This window comes from Saimiri boliviensis, chromosome 4, assembly GCF_048565385.1.
Source record: "Saimiri boliviensis isolate mSaiBol1 chromosome 4, mSaiBol1.pri, whole genome shotgun sequence".
NCBI classification, from domain to species: Eukaryota; Metazoa; Chordata; class Mammalia; order Primates; family Cebidae; genus Saimiri; species Saimiri boliviensis.
In genome coordinates, this window is record NC_133452.1 from 127,344,721 (window position 1) to 127,367,564 (window position 22,844).

The 22,844-nt window shown below is 34.2% G+C and overlaps 1 protein-coding gene across 1 annotated transcript in view; it reads left to right on the forward strand.

The window, feature by feature from the left end:
* Positions 1-2,182: 2,182 nt before the first annotated feature.
* The window catches only part of BMP5 (bone morphogenetic protein 5), a 137,171-nt gene continuing 116,509 nt past the window's right edge, over positions 2,183-22,844 (forward strand). The window contains exon 1 of the mRNA XM_003926372.4: positions 2,183-3,417. Within this exon, the coding sequence (XP_003926421.1) occupies positions 2,928-3,417 (490 nt within the window). The 5' untranslated portion in view covers positions 2,183-2,927. The remainder of the gene's footprint in view (positions 3,418-22,844) is intronic.

Consider the following 22,844-nt stretch of genomic DNA (forward strand, 5'->3'; position numbering starts at 1 on the left):
TTCAATGCCTTATTCAACTTGAAATACGTACTCTGAAATTTGGACCCTTTATAATTTGCAGTTGCAAAATACTTTGTCTTTCAAATTGTTCTCACATACAAGTCTACCTGAGAATCCAAAGGGTGGGGTAAAATACATGTACTTCTAATTGAAAATGAATCTTACTTCAGGTTTGGTGGTTACTATTTCCTCTTTATTCCTGGAAGGCTTTTTCTTTATTTTCTTTCTTTCTTTGCACATTTTGATCTTTTTGAAAAATGAATGTTTGCCAAATCTAGTCTGAGTTGGAAGGGAAGGTCGGTGGGGAGAGTGATTACTTCATATTCTAAGAATACCAGCAACTGATTTCCAATATAGAGGTAGGCTATCTGCCTGGTGAAGCAATTAAATTATAATTACATGGACTGATATTATACATCATGCTTTGGGAAACTGAGTTTTCAAGACTTGTGATGCCTTGTCTCATTTTTATTTTTCACATGTATCTTAGAAAAAAATTAGCACATATGGAAGATAATAAGAGTTCTTTCTTCTAGTGTGGTCAGTTTTTACTTTGTAACTCTATGCTGTGCTCTAGAGACAAATGAAGCAAATTCATAACCTTGATGATTTATTTTAAAATATAGAGAACTGTAGCCTCCTTTATCTAGGATGCTTTATAAATGCAGAGAAACTTTTTGTCTTAATTGATTTAACTTTGTTTCTTAGCTTGGTTTGGCTGTTAAATAAGCAATGTGAAGAATTTTAGCAATTTAAACTATTTCTTTTTGAAGTGGTATTTCTTAACTTACTTTTAACCTGCACTACTGCTAGTCTTTGTGATATCCATGTTATAAGGGTATGCCATGTATGTCAGCATTTGGGTCTGCTACTGTGGCATCCTACGTAACTAGTAATAAATAATTTTAAGTAAAGCAGATATTAAATAGCAACATCAAGTTTTTGTGTAATAACTTTGTATAATAAAATTGATGCATACAATATTATTCTTCAAGCCCTTTCAGTATTTGGCCTTCACCAATAACTGAAGACTTGTGAGAAATATGACTTTTCTTTATACACTCAGAGGAAATATTTAAAAAGAAATTAAACAAGAAACCAGGCGCCTCTAAGTAGAGTAAAGGAAAAACATTAAAATTTCATAACAGCTCTAGAATTTGCTCGATAAATTTACATTGGTATCAGAATGCTATACCAGACAATGAAAGTACTGTGAGCCCTAAGGTTAAGTGAGAGCCTGTAAGGAAAATTATAGCTGCACAAAAACATTGTAGACTTCCAAATTTTAAAGGCATTAAACATAAAGGATAAACACGTACTTTGCTCATTTCCTTGGATTAAGTATGGTATTTTAGAAAGGTGCACTTTCCCCATTTTACCCATCAAATTTGAAACACTCAAATTTCAATCTGCATGTAGTCATGAAGATTTGATTTGTGTTTATTTGCATGGGTTAAAACAAAGTACTGAGTACAATTTATGGGAAATACCTAATTTGTAAGTCTGTGTGTATTTCAACTGAAATGACTTAAAAGTTATGAATCACAACACTACATCTTAGGATGTTTGTATTTCAACTTTACTGATTTAATAAAAAAATATGAATACATTTTTCTGCTTAAAATGTTAATACGTAAAGATAGTTAAAGCTAGGTTATCTAATCACTTACTGAATTATTACAACTACTAAACTGGCAGCTAGAATATATTTATTAGTGATTAATTCTCTGCTGTATTTTATTTTTAAAGAATCTATCATTAAGAAACAGCAAATTAACCACAATTTACAACCCATGCTTCTATTTTTTAAGAAGTGTATTTTAATGACTTATAAAAACTAGAAATAGTCTTGAACATAGAACTGAGATTTATCAAGCTAATTTAGGCACAATCTGAGACTTAATACAGAAGTGTATTAAGTACATGTCATTAGAAAAGAAAGATCTAAAGAAGTGCTGTGTAAAATGGATGGCAAAATTTTCAGTGTACTACCTGAAAACTGCCTTTTATTTCCCCTGGAATTTGTATGCCCCATGCATCACTGTTCTTTGTTAGATGCGTGGTTATAAAATTGTGAAAATGGAGACTTTTCTGGTAGCAAAAGGGTTAAGTTCTTTTTGCTTTACCAGTTTCAAATTACAATGAGAAGCCTCTTCTTTCCCAGCAGGGTTGTGCTTACATTACTCTTTAGATCTCTCTTGAAGAGGGCTGGTATATTTGTGCCTGCTGGAGGTGGAATTAACAGTAAGAAGGAGAAAGGGATTGAATGGACTTACAGGAAGGATTTTAAGTAAATTCAGGGAAACACATTTACTTGAATAGTACAACCTAGAGTATTATTTTACACTAAGACGACACAAAAGATGTTAAAGTTATCACCAGGCTGCCGGACAGATATATATTCCAACACCAAGGTGCAGATCAGCATAGATCTGTGATTCAGAAATCAGGATTTGTCTTGGAAAGAGCTCAAGGGTTGAGAAGAACTCAAGAGCAAGTGAAGATACCTTTGGGAACTACAGTTTATCAGAAGATCAACTTTTGTTAATTCAAATACCAAAGGCCTGATTACCATAAATTCGTATAGGAATGCATAGGTCATCTGATCAAATAATATTAGCCGTCTTCTGCTACATCAATGCAGCAAAAACTCTTAACAACTGTGGATAATTGGAAATCTGAGTTTCGGCTTTCTTAGAAGTAACTACTCCTGACACATTCCAAAATATTTAAAATAGGACAGGAAAATCAGTGGGGATGTTGTGCTCAGAAATGTCACTGTCATGAAGAATAGGTAAATTTATTTTTTCTGCTACTGGGAAAGTGTACCTCCTAGAAACCTATTTTTTTTTTTTTTTTTTTTTTTTTTTTTTTTTTTTAAGACGACAAGAAGGACTAAAAATATCAACTTTTGCTTTTGGACAAAAATGCATCTGACTGTATTTTTACTTAAGGGTATTGTGGGTTTCCTCTGGAGCTGCTGGGTTCTAGTGGGTTATGCAAAAGGAGGTTTGGGAGACAATCATGTTCACTCCAGCTTTATTTATAGAAGACTACGGAACCATGAAAGACGGGAAATACAAAGGGAAATTCTCTCAATCTTGGGTTTGCCTCACAGACCCAGACCATTTTCACCTGGAAAACAAGCGTCCTCTGCACCTCTTTTTATGCTGGACCTCTACAATGCCATGGCCAATGAAGAAAACCCTGAAGAGTCGGAGTACTCAGTGAGGGCATCCTTGGCAGAAGAGACCAGAGGGGCAAGAAAGGGATACCCAGCCTCTCCCAATGGGTATCCTCGTCACATACAGTTATCTCGGACGACTCCTCTGACCACCCAGAGCCCTCCTCTAGCCAGCCTCCATGATACCAACTTTCTGAATGATGCTGACATGGTCATGAGCTTTGTCAACTTAGGTATGTTGTTCATTTGTTTGTTCATCTATGCTATGACAAGGTGGAAGTTTTCCTAATGGTAAAGGAGCTGCTTGGTAGGTGGTCATGTTTATATAAAGTCATTTTCTCTAACTCTCCTCTCCAGCTTCTGTTTTCTTTCTTTCATTGATGCTGTGTAAGATTTTGCCTTAGGCAAAAGTCATATATGCGTATTTAATATGAATAGTTAAAATTAAACACTTACAGTGTGAGTATTTTCAGATTTTGTTAAAATTTCAACCTCGCTTAAATACATGAGTGCAAAGGCAGTCGTCTAAAAACAGGGAAATTTATGAGGATAGCTATGCTATGGGCAAAAAAGAGAAAAACCACTTGCAGATGGGAAAGTAAAAGTGACATTCAGAACCACTTTTTTTTTTCCCAAAGGGATTTAAAGCACATATAACTATATAGTCACATACTACTTAAAAATCTCTCACCTAAGGGAGGCAACTACTGTAAAAATACAGATATAAAATTAACCAAGATCGAATAGCACCATAAAAGATAACTATCAAGGAATGAAGAAAGGGATTCTGAAATTCTGTAATAAATATTTCAGAAATAAAGTTTCAGTCTAACAGTTCTTAAATGTAATGAGTAAAGTACGTTATATTATACCTTCTTGATTTTTTTCACAGGCAAGAAAAATATAAGACATGCTTTAGTGGTCTTTACCTATACAAAATTTTCCTTCTACGTGATATAAAATAGTTAATTGAAATTTTCTGTGAATAGCAACAATTTTAGTTAAAAAAGTTTAAAATTATGTCTTAGTTGAAGCTGGCGCTTTATGGTGGTTTGTAAATACTGACAATGTCAAATGATAATTTAGCTCCCAATATTCCCTCTCAAAATAATATTATAAGATTACCAATTTTAAATTATTTTATAAGGGCCATTGTTTTCTTTAAATGTTTTAATAAAAATTGAAGGTGAAATTTACTATCTTCTGGCATTCAAAGGAAAATAACATTGAACCTATTTTATTTTTAAAGATTAAAAATTCTGTCAACATATTTAATCCACTGAGAAGAATTGAGGACTTTATGATGTTAGAACTTTTAGAGCTTTGTTTTAAAAATGCAATCTGCTTTGACTTAAAATTAACATGTTTTATTAAACACTTAATTAAAAACTTCCTTATATGACATTTCAAAGGAAATATTCTTTGAAAAGTCAGATATCAACAAATCTTAATAACACATGGATGCTTTTATATGTGTTGCTTCATATACTCTGCTCATATGCTCTTAGCAATTCTAGCATGAAGGATAAGGTACTTAATAAATCATAAGTTTTATGTTACTAGAGACAAAGCTCTCATTATTAAGTTGTAGTAAGTCATCATTTGTTGCACTAATCAGGTGTCCTGGAGGCCTTTTCTTTTACATGTAATTAACAGACTTCACATGGAACATTTTGGCCATTAAAATATAGCTTAAATTCAAATTAATTTGATTGCTTTTACCTAGTATAAGGAACATGCAAATGTAGCTTGTTGTACCTTTCACTTTGTAGCATTTCTAAAGTAGTATTCAAGAATTCAAATTAGTTTTAATATTTTAATAGAAAAATTTCAACGTAGCAAAATTTATATATTTATAAATCATTGAGAAAATCAGGTCAGATCATCTAAAATCTGACAAAGAAGGATATGCTATGTTACATATTTTAATAAACAGTAGCTCAGTCATGAATGTCATAATTTATTTTATTAGAATTGTTCTGATCATTCACAAGAGAAGTGTAAGCATGATTTTTGAATTTATGTGTTTACTTTGTAAATCTACATAGAATAAGAAAGTCAAAGCCAATAATAGTTTTATTCATTGATTCCTAGAACATTTTCATTATTGAGGAACACATTTTAAAACAAATGACATTTTGGTTACATCGTTTAGATTATAATAACATAGCAGTGTATTAGTTTATCGTCTATATGAAGAAACACAATTATTCATTTGACTCTAGAGAAAGTGTTAGCTATAAGCCTTACAGAAATTGTATATTTATTTTTATCATGCTTGAATTGCTGAGTATTGCTTTATACCCAATAACAAGCTGTATTATTTCTTCTTTATTTAATAATTCCAAACCGTCTTACATGAAATTACTGACAATCTGATTCTGATACTAGGTGAGTTTTTCTTGGTAGACTTTAAGGAAAATTAAACCACAGCTTCATTGTGGTTTAATTAATGACCGTGTCTTCTAATACATCCAAACTTTATAACTGATCACTATTCAGTAAAAGGCTTTAACTTTCACATTTCTTTTATTATAAAGTAAGCTAATCAGCATACTGAGAAAAGGTGAATGTGTAATAACTTTATTAGTTGCAATAAGAGTATGAGTACTTTTTTAATGTAACATCCATTAGCAAATATTAACTGTAGTTTATTTCATGTTCTTAGAAGACTTTTTTTTCAGTATCTTAAAAGATATACATGTAATTGAGACTAAGTACAAATGAGTCAAATTAGTAATAGGCAAGGGATTTGTAACGAGGAAGCCACCTGGATATTTAAATATGTGAAAAGAATCTGTTGACATTTCCCATAATTAGAAGAATTACATGAAAAAGATCTAGTAGCATCCTTTTAAAAAATGCTTGTTTGTTGTCCTTTTCAAGTCAAATAATGGATTTTCTACAGTTACCTTGTCACTCAAATTCTTTTTTTCAACATAGTTTTGCTCACGAAGAACAATTAAAGTTAACTCAAACTCAGAATCACACTTAACAAAATATCTACTGTTTAAAATTCAGATGAGATAAGCTTTATATTCATAAGTAAAAAACAGATTTGAATTTACTAAAAGAAAAATAAAATGTAAATAAATTGCTTAAGGCATGCAAACATCTGAATATGAAACCAACTACATCATTTTAACCTTTATTTTAGTGATCTGTTCATTTTGAAGAAACAAAGAGAAATGATTGTGTGAAGAGAAATATTCCTTATTCTTAGACCACTTTTATCAGTCTCATAGTATTAAATTTTATAAGTTGAATTCTTTGCTTTTTCTTTAAAGCTGTTGAATATCAGTGACATTTTTGCTTTGTCAATATAATATGTTGTTAGTAACACAATGTCTTTCTGGTAAGTTTTTTTTTTTTCTTTTTAACCATCTTTTTGTCAAAAGTGCTAAGTGTTAGTATATGTATTAAATACCAATACAAGTTAAAAGCATGATTAGATAATTTGCTTACAATATTTATCTCTTGTTTACATAAAGAAAACATATAGTGTATTTTTAAGATCTTTTAGTGAGAAGCCAATTTTATTTGATTACTTGGTGATAGCATGACCATAATATAACACTAGATGTTTTAGAGGAGGTAAAAAGCAGCAAAAACAGGAAAATTACTTTTATATTATTATTTGGATCTACATAGTCCTCTGAAAAAGTTGAACTTTGAGCTTATTAATGGTTTTTTAGTGTTAGATATATTTCAAGACTATATTATTCCAAGCATGAAAATATTTAAATGTGTTGTTTAATATTTTAGATATCTTAAAAGAACATAATATTAGTATGTTATAATGACAAAAAACAAAGCAAAACACAACACTTTCAAAAACTTCAAATTGAACCTTTTTTGCCTGCTTCCTCAATCATTAAGTTCTCTTGGTACTGGGAAAAAATATGCTTATGTTCTCAGTTGACAGATTTGAAAGACATCATTGATATTTATTGTTGTTTTTGGCTGAATCAAGTGCCCAGTGGAGAGGAATTTATATACAAATCTACCTAAAGATGCCTATCTGTGTAGTCTCTCCAACAGAGTTATTAACACTTGTGTAAGATAAACACACCCATAAACATTTGGAAGATTTTTTTTTTTTTTGAAGGGGGATAGGTTGGAAGGAAAGATAATCTAAAGCCATTATAGTACATATTCATAAATTATGCCTGGAGTAACTAATGCTAATAACGGGTAATGCCACAATCATTCTGTTAAAGTTTTAACTTTTGAAGAGGAAAATATTGCTGAGTGTGGAGTCCTTTTTCTCTTTTCTCCAGCAACCTTCACATTCATAATCATGAGCAACGGGATTCTTGTTCTCCTTTAAGGATGGTTGATTGTCAAGTGACTGGCATGACAGACAAACTCTGGGTTGCCAGAAATAGTTATAATCATAGTTTAACATGTTTTTGCAAATTTTAATGGTCATTCACAAATACCAAGTTTTGAAAGTTTAATGAGAAGTATTTAGCTGGAAGTGAGAATGACTTGGGACTGCCTTGGCCGCCACCTCTCACTCCTTCCCTTTCATTCTTCTATTTTCTGCAATGTCACCACTCTCTCTCCTCCCTTCTCATCCCAGGGTTTTTTGGCCTTTCCTCCTCATTCTGGGTCTCTGTAGCCCCAGGCTCTCTTGGCACCCCCCTCCTTACCACTCCCACCCTTCCTGGGGTCTGCCTTTGGTCTTGGTTTGCTAGAGGCTTAAATTAGTTGAAAATCAATTAGTTACAGTTTGAGAATTGAGGTACACTCTCCTGTTTTCTCTCCAATTGAGAAGGAAAAGGTTACAACGTGCCAATTGCAGCCTCCACCCACTGGGAGGAAAGCTCCCCAGGGCATCAGAACTGCCCTGGCTCTTACCATCCCCTGTAATTGTTTCTCTACCATCCCATTCTTCTTGGCCTCCTCATCTCTCCCTAAGGATCCCATTGACAGGATTTAATTGTGTTTTGCCTTTATTTTATAAAATAACATTTAAAAGGGAAAATTTCTAGAAAAGTAAAAGAAAAACCAACATGGAGCAAAAATAACACTCATCGAACATGCCATTCCTGTTTAGTTTATAAAAAGCTTTTGCTTATATTATCTCTATTTAATACTCTGTCACTTCTATGATGAAATTAATTCTTTCGAGAACAGATGAGAAAGAATAGAGATGTAGAGGAAGATTTAGAGGCAAACAGCAATGAGGATGAGACAGAGAAAGAAAGAAAATATTTTTGAAAAAGTGCATAAAAGAAAGAAAAGGAATGAAATGAGTCATTAATGGCTGGCCTTTGAGTTGTGCAGGTGGAGGAGGTGCTGGGAAATCCTTAGTCTGCCTCATACTAAACAGCAGCTAATTCAACATCCCTAACCACATCAGCTCAAGGGGAAAACCCTTTCGTGCTTACACACTAAAATACCGAAGTGGGGAAGAAGGGGGGTTGTCTCAGTGTGTGTGTACAAGGAGCATACAGACAGGCTACTCACATTTACAGTCATAAATAATGCAGTAGCTCAGCTTTAAGAAACCACAGGTTAAAGGAAGAGGCTTCCCTGACGCACAGGAGAGGGGCTGAGATCAGAGGAATCACTGAAAGGGTTGGAGGGAAACAATGAATCCCTTGTTCTAAGTAATATTTATGAGTGCTTCTTTGCACCTTAAGTTCATATTTTATTGGCTGGGCTGTGGGGTTTCCCCATTTGCTCATCTCTTAAAATAATACCCTTGGCTAAGATATCCTTTAAAACACACCAGTCAGCCTTGACAACCAGCTCATTTATTTAGGGGAAAAGGATCTGTTTTGATTTTGATGTCAGATTGGGATGTTTAAGATTCAGCTCACAAAGTTTGACAGTAAGATAAAAATAATGGTGGAGTATTCACCTACCTTTTTCAGAGATGTTTAAAACAATCTGCCTAACCAAGTAGCAGTAACCCCTAGTTTGTATGAGTCTTGCCCAAGTAGTTGTAGATAAATGATAATTTTATAAGACAGAAACAAAATGTGTTCAAATGTACGATGTTTAAAATGAGGGAAAAAATGACTATTTGTAGGTTAGTATGAAAGGTCTCTAGTGGTTTGGGGAGAAAAGAAAACAGCAACAATATCAACAAGTCCCCCAAAATTAAAAAAAAAATGCTTTAACTTCAGCTTGGAAGGCAGTGAACTAAACAAATATTATATTACTCTTAGAAACCAAAACTTTGTTTAATTCTGAGTAGTTTGATGTAGAAATTAAACTGGAGATTGTGCTGTTTTATGACTTCTAAGACAGTGAAGAACCTTGTCTTTGATACTGTGTTGGTTCAGTTTCTTTCTGGAAAAAAATTTGTAGCAACTTTATTGTTCTTGTTACATAGATTGCCTGGAGTTGTTAGGAATATAGAAAATAGTTTTAAAAAGTCACCATCAACAGATGTAAATCCCACTTAGATTTTCTTCAGGACTATAAGACACATTTAAATCAAGAAAAGATTTACTAACACGTACAAAATCCTTCAGCTATTTTAAGGTTATAATGATATAAGAAGTTCAGTGTTAGTTGGTGTGCAGATTTTCTGTCTCTGTTCTCGCTCTGTGATTACCCTTTCTATATAGCAGACACAGCCATCTCCAGAATCTTAAGTTCATGGCATATTATTGCTCATATGACTTTAAAGTTGAATTATAAATTAAATTTAATTGTTTTCTGTGCTTCCATCACAGAAGTAGGATAGTATACAGAGAGCCAGAATGGATTGGAATCCCATATTCCATGCTGACTAGCAGTATGAACTTGGGCAAGTTATTTAAATCCTTGGTGCCTCTGCTTCCTTATCGAAAAAGCGCAGATATTAAGATCACCTTCTTCAATGAATGTTGAGAGAATTTTTAGGAGCGGCTACATAATCTGTGGACCCTGATACAAATGAAAATGCAAGCCCCTTCTTCAAAAATTGTTGAGAATTTCAAGATGGTGGCGGCAGAGTATTGCACCAAGAGCGGGCCCTTCTAAGCCCAGCGCCCTGTGCAACTGCACGGGTCACTTGCCCATGATGCTAGCCCTGCACGTTTTGATTACATGTTGTGGCAACAGAAACCATGGCCCATTCATCACTACCCCGCTGCCCCACCCACTGAGGTATATCAGCATTCCCAGAAGAAAACAGACAGAATGTGTAAACTGAATCGTTTACGAGAGTTTAAATAATGTTATAATGTTTATAGTGTTGTGGGCAGTGGGGTTTTTTTGTTTTGTTTTATCGTGGCAAAACAAAGGATAATATAGTATTTTGGGAGGGCAGGGTAGCCTTCACTACTCCTGGGCGGGGAGCATAAATAGTTTCCAGAAAGCTCAGACGAGAGATATATGGGGAAGATTCCCGACAGAAACTGACATTGGGAGAAAGACGCCATGCGTCGAATTCCTAGACCCTCAGCAGGGAGGGATACAGATACCAAGGGATAAATACCCAGACCATACATTTTGCTCGTCCATTGGTTCATCCTCACTGAAAGCCGGAGAGCCACAGAGCACACTGATGCAGTGCCTAAGAGTTAGTCTCTTGGTGTGAATAGCAGAACAGGAAAATGTGGAGAGTGAATCTTGAGGGACAAATGGAAGATACTTCGCACAAGTAGATAAATAAACATTGGGTGTTTAGTCAGCCAGGGTTCTAGAATTACTTCAATGTCAGTGCAAGTTACCCATACATATGTTAATCTTTATGGTGATTTGTAATAAAATTCAAGAGAGAATAATTTAGTGTGAGAGAGAATTACTTCAGGAGTTGGTGAAATAAAGAGGTAAATAGAAGCATGACATGCTGAAAAAAATCCTTGAACTTTATATGGGTCAGTAATTTCGGCTGATAAATTAAAACCATTTTAGAGACAATTGAAATTTAAAGCAAAAACTACCCAGAAAACAAAACCCCCTAAAACAAGAAAAAATAGCACCTTCAGATCACAACATGAACTGCAGACTGCAATTGCCAATGAAAAAGTTCAGTATGGGAATGAGTAGAATATAATGCAAGCATGAAGAGCAATATATTTTTCAAATCCCTGTTTATTCTCAATTGCATGCCATACCTCCTGAAATGACCCATGATGTTGTGTTAAAGCTTTTTTGAATGCTGAATGGAATCATCTGATATTCTCACATGCAGCGTTCTCATTCCATAGTTAATGTTGCAGGCAAAAATAATGTTAGAATGAGGTAGATAGGGATTATTGTCTTCCTTCTTTGCTACCTTTATTCTCTTCTGGCAGAGCTGCTGTGACTCAAGAGGCAGAATTTAGCAGAGGAGCAGGTATGTCAGCTATTTAGTTCTCATAATCAAGCACTAAACTTCAATCACAGAGAAACACTGAATAGAACAACTCCTTTCCAGTATAGTTTGTGTTTCCTATCAAAGTTGCTGCAATTGGCAATTTCACTTATATGATTATTAAAAGAGGAAGAGAGGGTGCAACTCAGAAATTGTGTAGACTCTTCTGCAGATGCCCTTGATGCAGGCACGAAAGGATTATTTATCTAGTGGGGAAGAAATGAAGGTTGTTAATGAAATATGCTTTGTTTCATAATTTTTGTAGATGTATTTTTTTGCTCTGGGTGAAGAAGGATCATTTGGTTCTCTTTTAACTGTTTCAGTAGGGTTTCAGTGTTATGGCTTTGGAGCCTGACTCGTTTTAATTCCAGCTGTGTATCCTTGAGCAAACCATTTCACTTTGTTGAAATTATTTCCTCATCTAAGTGGAGCTAATAATACAGAATTTTAGCTAAGACTGTATCAGATAAAGTCCTAGGCCTTTGAGCCTACATGAGATAAATACTCAGCGCTCTCAGTTGTTACTAGAACTGTTTCTACTAGAATATACTATGGAGATCCGATGTTAGAGAAAATCTACCTTTAGCCCACCAGACTTTGTCAAATAAATGCCTTGCTGAAATTCTGAAACATTATGCACATAATTTTTCCTCTGTCCAAAAGAAAAACCTTGAATTTCACTAACTCTTTCTTCAAGTTGGACAGCTGATGGACTCTGTTCCCGACTAGGGTGCTTTGGAAAAGGTAAATCTGTGGCAGAGCCTTCATGAGACTGACTGTGGTTCTTTCCTCTAAGGAACCAAACGCAACATTTTCTGTGATTAGCTACTGAAAGGTGCTTTTCATATTCCCTTTGGCCAGAGTCATAGAACTATTTTAATTTTAATTTTAGATATTTAATTTTAGATATTACCTGTTCCATTTCCTTGCTTGTTAAGGAGAAGGGGAATCTGATCAGGAGCCAAGGTAATAATACACAATTAGAAGACAGTTGGTTGTAAAGACATGGACACTCTGTAAAAAACCCTTTGAAAGACTGAAAAAAAAATGAAAAGTTTTTAATGTGTATTTTCATAAGTCAACTTATTTTGAGGGTTTTAATTTTTAAGAAGTTAATTTATGATGAAAATTTAGGTGTATAAAGTTGTAAACTCTAAACAGGAAAGTCCTTCTGTTCAAATAATCTTTCAATCCTGGAGCTTTTAATAGTGTCTGTAACTCAAATCATATCTGAATTTATGATTTATAATTTGTAGCTATTGTCACTACTATTTAAATCATTATTATAATTTCGTTTCTACTTAATACCATTCATGTCACTTTCCTCGACTATGTGTTTACGTTGTTATTTTCAGATGAGGCTGTTAAATGTTTTTGTTAATTTTCTTGAGTTGTTATAATAACATAATACTTTAAACGGGATGAAAATGTATTTGGTCTCCAAAGCCACACAAAAGGCCATACATAAACTGTGGACATCTTCTATTACAGGCTGCACATTGTAAAATCATCACATCGATTTTTGATATTTCATAATACATTGAGTGGGAAAACACAGATTTATTGTTTTCTCATTATTTGATAAAATGCTGAAAGATAAGTCATTAAGATGATGTCTCAGTCTGTTTGTGTTGCTGTAATACAGTACCTGAGACTGAGTAATTTATAAGGAAAAGTTTGTTTGGCTCATGATTCTGGAGGTTGAGAAATCTCAGATCAGGCAGTCTATTAGATGAGGGTCTCGTGCTGCTTCAACTCTTGGTGGAAAGTGGAAGGGAACGTGAGCATGGGCAGAGACACAAAAGAGAGGCTGGGTTTATAACAACCTGCTCTCAAGGGGACTAATCCATTACCAGGCGAGCAATAACTTTTTCACTCCCACGAGATGACATTAATCTATTCATAATGGCAGTGCCCTCATAATGTAAATACTTCCCACTAGGTTCCAGTTCCTAAAACTGCCATATTTTGAATCAACTTTCAAGGTGAGCTTAGGAGAGGACATACTCAAATCGTAGTAGATAATCACTGCTAGATTTTTAACTGTGATGAGTAAAGTTATTAAAATAAGTGTAGATTCCAACTACATATATATTGATATAGTCAAATCACCATTTAAAGTTTTTCTGTTTGTACTTTACATTAAAAAGTTATTCAATAATTTATATTGAGGAAGAATTTTATTTATCAGAATTACGTGAGCCCTTTTTTGTATGTGTGATGCATTTACAGTTATGCATCACTTAACAAATGGGTATGTACATTCTGAGAAACGTTTCCTTAGGTGATTTCATCAGTATACCAGTATCGTAGAGTGTACTTACATAGACCTAGATGGCATAACCTATTTAAACATGTCAGCTCGATGGTGAAGCTTATTGCTCCTGGGCTACACATATCTATAGCATGTTACTGCACTAAATACTGTAGGAAATTGTAATACCATGATATTTGTTTATTGAAACATATCTGAAAAGAACATAATTTGTTGTGCTGCATTATCATGCCTATGATATCACTAAATGATAGGAATTGTTCAGCTCCATTATAATCTTATCAGACCAGTGTTGTATATATGATCCATGTTGATCTAAACATTGTCATTATGTAGCCCCTTACTGTATATGAACTTGTCAGGTCATAGTATAATTTTTAACAGTGATAATGACAGGAACAATACAAACAATAAATGCAGTTCCCATGACAGAGACTGGACTCTGATTTGTAGGCATTATTTCAATTTATCTACATCTTAATTCCATGGGAAAATAATTTTCTGTCAATGTATTGATGTAAAAATTCAGGGTATTCAGAGGGTAAATAACTTACAAAAGCCACCCAGCTAGTGAATGGCAGAATTATTACTGGAGCCATGCTCTGGCTACAATTTTTATATTCTTTGCCATTACTCTTTTTTATTCTTTGTAACCCACTTTTGAAAAGAGAAAAAGTATACAACTTTTAACAACAGTAATAATGGCTTATATTTTTAAAAATAATCTTTATGCACATTATACAGTTTGATTTAAATTACTGCAGTATATAGCACTCAAGGAAGTAGATATGATACCACAACACACATCTATGGAAACTGGAGTTCTGAAAGGTCATTCATTCAGTCATCTAACAAATATAAGCTGATTACCTACTATTGGGCCAGACACTGTGCGAAAGACTGTGCTTGTTTTACTGCCAAGATCACAGGGCAAAGGAGCCAGGTCCAGGCCCAGAATCCTTCCTTCTTGTGCCAGGATTTTTTTTTTCCTTTGCTCAATGTCACATACTTCAAATAAATCACACCAAAAATCTAGCACCAAGTAAAATTAAAAACACTAACAAAAATCCCTTTACAGAAACTTTTTTTTTCTTCTAAAAACCTGTTACCAGTTAACAGAACCCAAGGAAGCCTTTTAGTCCAAAAAGCCCGGAGCAAAGGTAAAATCAAGTTGCCCCAAAGCTTGGAGAATCTGTTAGAAGCCTGCTTGTATAGCTGTGAGAAATCAGTGTTATGGAGGCTCCAGTGGTTTTCAAGGAAATATCTGAAAAGAAGATTTAGATTTGACACTGGATGCTAACGGTACATTCTAAAACATTGGCTCAGACATTCATTTTTTGTGTTGTGTTCAGGAAATAAGGATGCAAGGGCATAGAGTTTTTCAAAATTAAGTTGTTGAGCTGTCTAAATCTTGACCCCGGCTCTATCTTACTTCTTCAATTGTGTTTGATAAAGATTTTCACCCATATTTTACTGCTAACAAGATTGTATACAGTGTTTACTTTGTTACTATATACATTGACATAATGTAGTTTCAGGATCTAATGAGAGTCAGTGGAGATACAGTTATAAATTGCAGTAAAAGGGGCTCCTGAGAATTGGTATAAGGACCACTTTCATACATTTCCTTGAATCTACTTGTGGTAGTGGGCAATGGGCAATGATTACTTAAGGTTGATTGTCAAGAAAAAATCACCAGTATTCCATGACTTCTTTGCTCTTTCCTGATAGTTTACTGTGATTGTGAAGTTAAAAATTACATCAAAATATGAATATAAGTGTACTAGTACACCATCACGTTCAATAGCGTTCACATCAACAAAACATTCAATCATAAAAGTGAAATAATAGAAGTGGAAGAAGCTAAGACGTATAACAATTTTTGCTCTAGTGGATATTCTGTTTGCCACAGGTAGCATAGTGCTTATGATTCAAGAGAGCATGCAAATAGCATTTCAGGTGCTAACATGTTAAATTTTTATTAAGTGACTTAATTTTGTAGATGAGGAAATTGAGACCCTGAAGTCCTTTGTCCAAAGTCCTGCTTCCTATAATAGGAGGAACAGGATTCAGAACTCAAGCTAGTCACTGTTATGCTGTGCTGCCTTTGACAATGCTATTGAGAAGGCTGCTGTTTTGGGGGATATTGCTTGAACTCTTTGTAGAGTTTTATATCTTTTTCCAACATACTATATATTGAATTTGGTCTATTTTCACTTCATCAGTAATGGACATAAAATGTCATAAAATGAAATAAAAATATTTTAGGGAAAAGTCTCTAATAATGAGTTTACCAAGAATCTTCTCCCTGGAGTTCAACTGTTACAGGCTTTTGATAGACGAGTTTTGTTGCTGGCCTTCCAGAGGAGGGAAATACTCATGAAGCAGAGGAAAAGACATACTTTGCAGACATCAAGGATACTCACCTTTGTGACATGCAATGTAATTGGTCAGTAATAAGGAGTGAAAAGGTTGACTTGTGTTACTGATTCCCACTTTTAAAAAACAGATTTGGTGTAAACAAGAGTAACAGTTGGCAAAATAGAAAAGAGGTAAAATATCAACGTTGCAAATAGTAATAGACCTCAAAAAAAGTGATTGGAGATTGGAATAAAGTAATAGTGAGTTTATTTAGATACTGGAAGATTTCCAATCTGCTGGCCAGTCTAGAAGGCCACATAAGCAGGGCTGCCCTGTTGCTAAGTATGAGTGCCTTGCCTCAGCTTCTCTGAGCCCACTCGGGGTTGGCCAGTGAATTAGTAGAAACCTACTAAAGAGGAAGTTTGGGCTGCAACAACATCTACAACTTACAAGTTAGGAATCTCATACTGCTGCGGCTAGAAACTGACAGGTAACTTCTTCTTCATCCTGCTAGTCATGGCTGAGACTCTCCTGAGTTCTACATAATATTTAACAACACCCCATATTTGATACACATCCTTTGGTTTGTAGCAGTTACAGCCCTAGTCTCTTGCATGTGTGAAGTCCGTTTCTTTCCATAGCTCACTCACTGCCCTAGTGTCACACAAAAGCTAAATACAGTATTTCTGCTCCTTATGTATCTTATGAATTAAATGGTAAGGACATGGGATTTTTTTTTTCCAAAAGAAAATATTTCTGTAACTACAAAATTTCTCAAAGCAAAATGCAGAAGTACATGAGGACAGTTCAGACCCGGCTATTCTCAGCTCTCACTACCAAATAGAGGGAACCAAACAATGAATTATAAAAAGTATGTATAGTTGTTAACATACTGGTTTTTAGCTAATGACTGAAAACTAATCTCTGCTTTGAAAAGCAAGCCAAGAGGCAGCAAAGAGTAAAAATGAGCATGTAAGATGTCACCTGCTGCTGCTTAAAGACTGAGACTCTTTTTTTTTTTTTTTTTTATCTCACTGTCTCTCTCTTTACCTTTAGCCACTCCTACCCAATCTACCGGTAGCCCAATTGTAATAGTAGAAGTGTGAAGGATCTTAAAATCTGATTTCTAATTACTTAGTCTGAGACATGCTTAGGAATTAGATGAACTTATGAATAGGTGAAACATTTAATTTTTATTAGACTAATTTCATTGACATATGATAAAACATGTGCTTAGCTATAATTATATTCAAATCTCTTGGCCACTTTCAAGTATTTATTCTTTTTAATCAAAGTTCTTTGTCAGGATTTCCTAAAATGTATTTCATTGAAAACATTACTTTAAAAACATTTTTTGAGACAGGATCTCGCTCTGTTACCCAGGCTGGAGTTTAGTGGTGTGATCTCTGTTCATTGCAGCCTCCACCTCCTGGACTTAGGCAGTCCTCCCACCTAGGCTCCTGAGTAGCTGGGACTGCAGACCCTTACCACTTAGGAGAGGACAACCCAACACCACTTAGAAGGTTACTTTAATATAAGGCCTGGCTGATTTCTGAAAATGTTTTAGAGATCAAGTCTTCTTATATTGCCCAGGCTTGTCTGGAATCCTGGGCTTACGCGATTTGCCTGTGTCAGCTTCCCAAAGGGCCAGGATTATAGGGATGAGCCATCAAAACATTTCTTTGTCCTTCTAAGAGGTGTCGTCTGAAATTTTTTGGCCAAATAAAATTGAACTATGCAAGTAAACTTATTCAATAAGCTTTTATGTTTTCAGGATAGGATTCCTCAGTGCGTTTATTATGCTAATGAGCAGTAAGAATCTCTGCAAGGAGGATATAGGTTATAGTTTTGCACATGATTGATTACTGGTATTTGGGAGAAACATTCCTATATGGAGAAACACTGTTTTGTAAAATTCATTTAGGAAATAAAGCACGCAGAAAGTTATGATACTTCAATTTGTTGACATTGTAGTCACTTTTATCTCAAAAAGGAGCAGAAAAAAGTTACAATTCCATTATCTAGAGCCATTTATTATTGATGTTTTTGTGCATTTCCTTTTATACTTTAAAAATACATTTTAGTTGAACTGTTTATGTAAGGTTATACCCTTACTTTATTCTTAAATTTTATGTTTTTGGGTTTTCTCATTTGTTCATTTGCTCCTTATGAATATATTTTTGATGACTGAATATATCAGCTAAACAATTCATTGCCATTTGCATAAACAGTATTTTGTTGGGCATGCAATATTTCTAGTTTTTCCTATTGTGCGCCGTGTTGCAGTGAGTATCTTTATTCGTGTATTTCTAAACATTCCTGGCCATTTTTAAGAGTCTGTTCTTAGAAAATGAATTATTAGAGCAAAAGGTGTGATTTTTTAAATGCAATTACACAGAATTATATTGAGGAGTGCCTGAGAAAGATGAACCCAGGAACACTGATTATTGAAACTAACCAGTGTTTAAATATGCTTGCTAAATCACTTGCCTCCTCTTTAAATATATCTTTTAAATTTTACGTTCAGTTCTGGGATACATGTGTAGAACGTGCAGGTTTGTCACATGTGCTGTGGTGGTTTGCTGCACCTACCAACCCGTCATACAGGTTTTAAGCCCCACAGGCATTAGGTATTTGTCCTGATGCTCTCCCTCTCCTTGTCTCCCACCCTACGACAGGCCCTAATATGTGATGTTGCCCTCTCTGTGTCCCTGTGTTCTCATTGTTCAACTACCATTTATAAGTGAGGCCAAGCAGCATTTGGTTTTCTGTTCCTGTTTTAGTTTGCTGAGAAACATGGTTTCCTGCTTCATCCATGTTCCTGCAAAGGATATGAACTCCTTCTTTTTAATGGCTGCACAGTATTCTATGGTGTATATGTACCACATTTTCTTTCTTCAGTATACCAACGTGGGCATTTGGGTTGGTTCCAAGTCTTTGCTATTGTAAATAGTGCTGTAATAAACATACGTTTAAGCCTCCTGAGAAATATACTAACTTGCAGTTTATTTTTTTTTCTTTCTTTTTTTTTTTTTGAGATGGAGTTTCGCCCTTGTTACCCAGGCTGGAGTGCAATGGAGCGATCTCGGCTCATCGCAACCTCCGCCTCCTGGGTTCAGGCAATTCTCCTGCCTCAGCCTCCTGAGTAGCGGGGACTACAGGCACATGCCACCATGCCCAGCTAATTTTTTGTATTTTTAGTAGAGACGGGGTTTCACCTTGTTGACCAGGATGGTCTCGATCTCTTGACCTCGTGATCCACCCGCCTCGGCCTCCCAAAGTGCTGGGATTACAGGCTTGAGCCACCGCACCCGGCCCTAACTTGGGTTTTCAATAATTTTGTTTCAATTTCTATTTGTACCAGTGTACATTTTAGTACTATTTTACCAGAATGAAACCTGAATTATATTATGTATTTACATTCTTGATAATCTAAAACATATCTCTTTTATTTGTGTTTCTTCTGAGATTTATTCATCTTTTATATTTTCTCTTTGGCAAGTTTTAAGTTTGCAGCTTATGCTTAGAAATTTCTCCTGTGACTAGATATTGACGATTATTTACTTCCTTTTCCCTTTTTTGTTTGATCTCTTTTCAGCCAACTTGTTATTTGTAAATAACAATGAAGTGAAGACATTTCTGATATTTTTTAAAAACATACCATCAACATTCTATTTTGGAAATAATTCCTCAATGGAGTTAGAGTTTTAGAATTAAAATCAGGGAACGAATAGATTTGGTCTAAATAACTTTATGTTCAAAGAACCTTCTGTAACTTAATTATAAACTGCTCAAGTAGGCTGGGTGAGGTGGCTCATGCCTTTAATCTCAGCAGTTTAGGAGGCCCAGGAAGGCAGATCTCTAGGTCAGGAGATGGAGACCATCCTGGCTTATGTGGTGAAACACATCTTTATTAAAAATACAAAAAATTGGCTGGGTGTGGTGGCTTCTGCCTGTAGTCCCCATTACTTGGGAGGCTGAGGCAGGAGAATATCTTGAACCTGGGAGGTGGAGGTTGCAGTGAGCCGAGACTGTGCCTCTGCACTCCAGCCTCGGTAGCAGAGTGAGACTCTGTCAAAAAAATAAAAAATTGCTCAAATACATATGAGCAGAGAATAATTTGGATGGCAGAGGTATACTACCTCATTTATTATACTATTTAAAGGTGTCATTTTGGGATTGCAGAGGATTAGTAAACAAACATACACATTATTTTTTAATTGAGTAGTAATTGCATGCAGTTACCCATACATTATATACTTTCTAGTTTAGTATCAAGTTTGATTTTTGAGTCAAAGCATTTCACAGAATCTCAAGATGTTTTGGAACTTTTAGCCATTAGCAATTATTTAAATGATCACAGTGATATAGGATATTCAAAACCCACTTTTAGCACCTTGACCTTTTTAGGTGTCTTCTAGATTGATAGTTTATTCTAAAGGATATGAAAGATTGCCAAAGTCTGGATGCACTATCGTTGTGGGTAAACCTGATCTCTAGATGATAGGTTTTTTTTTTTGTACAAGTTTATTTTCTTATCACCTTTCTTGCTTTAAACATTTTATAATCATACATAATAACTGTTTGAGTGTCAATACTGTATCAGAGCATAGTTTTTAAAAAGGCATTTAAGTAACAAGTATAAATGTAAATTCAAGTAAGACACTAACTGCAAATATAATGCAACTTAATATGTAGTTGAGTTGTTTGATAAATTCCAAATAAAGGAATAAGATATTTCAGGACTGCACAAGCAGAACAAAACAGGGTTCAAAATTTTATAGTAGTATAGGATTCAAAACATTGAATGACACTGAACAAAACAAGTCACTATGATAATGAATGACGCAAAACTTTACAACGCTCCAGCAGTGCCCAACCTGTATATGGAAAATAATAAAATGTATAAGGTAAAGATGATTAGAAATGTAAGTAAAAATTGGTAGAAACAAAACCATAGTATAAAATCTTTCCATAGAATTAATATTACTTAATAGCACACGCACAAGTGTAAAATAATGTACTTAATAAATTAATAAGAATATTAAATTGAATGTTACATAATGAGGATTATACTTTGAAATATACTGATATGTATGAAATCATGTAGAGAATATAATTTTTGAGATTCTGTGAAACATAGTCATTAATCAGGGTATATAAACTTAAAAATATAAAAACTATAGATAATAAACATGTAAGAAAATGTTCAACACAATTATTAGAGAATTGCTATTAAAACTAAAATGAGATACCACTATACATCATACCAGTGGCTAAAGTAGAAAAACCCCTCAAACTCAGAAAGCCAAGTGTGGCAATGGTGCAGACCAACTAAAACGTGTATAAATTGCTGGTAGAAACAATTCTGTTTCTACCAATTTTTACTTAAATTTATAATCATTTTATCTTACACAAATCTTAATACAGACAGGTAGAAAACATCTTAGAATTTTCTTATAATATTAAACATATGCTTGCCATTGTGACACAAATCTCATCTCTAGAGAAATGGAAACCTGGGTTCACACAAAAACCTATACATGAATGTTTATAGTGATTGTATTCAGAATTCTCCAAAACTGGAAACAACACAAACATTCTTCAGTGGCTGAATGGATGTCACTGTTTAACCAAAACAGTGACACATCCATTTTATTAGACTTCTCAGTAACAAAAAATGGGGAGAACTATTGATAATGCTAAAACATAAAACACAGCTAGCTAAGTGAAAAATCCCAGACCCAAAGGGCTATATACTGTATAATTTCATTTGTATGAAATTGTAGGATAAGCAAAATTATAGATATGGGAACATATCAATGTTTGCCAGAGACTAAAGGTGGAGTAAAAGATTGACTACAGAAGAGCCATGGGCAGGTAATGGAACTATTCTGTATCTTGATTGTCCTGGTGATCACCGATTCTGCATTTGTTAAAACCATAAAACTAATGGAATATTTCATTGGTAAAAGCAAATCACAGATATATATATATATATATATATATATATATATATATATATATATATGTATATATGTATAGATATAGATATGGATATATATGTATATATATGCCATATTTACAATCAAGTATTCATAAAATACATAGAATAGCTATGTAAAATAAATAGCTAAATTAAGAGAGGAAATTAAATGTTTAAGGAATAACATTAAAAAAGACATGAAATTTATCAAAACATAAAAGTAGCAGCTGAAGCAGTACTGTATGATAAATTAATGTGTTTGAAAGTTTTGTACAAAAAGAAAATGATCAGAATAAATGTATATGAATAAAGTAAGCATTTGATTAAATATACTCTATGGAATCCTAAGAGGACTACATACAGAAACAAAAGGAAAATTTGCTGAATTAGAAAACAGAAACAATAGGATTAATTCATCTAAGAGTTGTTAATTTGGAAGACCAACTAATCAACAAACTCCTGGTAAACTTAAATAGAAAAATCTCAAACAAAAAGAAATGACTTATAAATACTCATTAACACTTTATTATATTAACTTTATGCTAACATCTAATATGTTAAAAACCTTGTTTTGTTTTGTTTTGTTTTTTTTGTTTGTGAGAGGGTCTCACTCTGTCACCTAGGCTGGAGCACACTGGTGCTATCCTTGCTCACTGCAGCCTCAACCATCTGGGCTCAAGTGATGCTTCCACCTTGACCTTCCACACTCTCCCCAAAATAAATAAATAAAAATAAA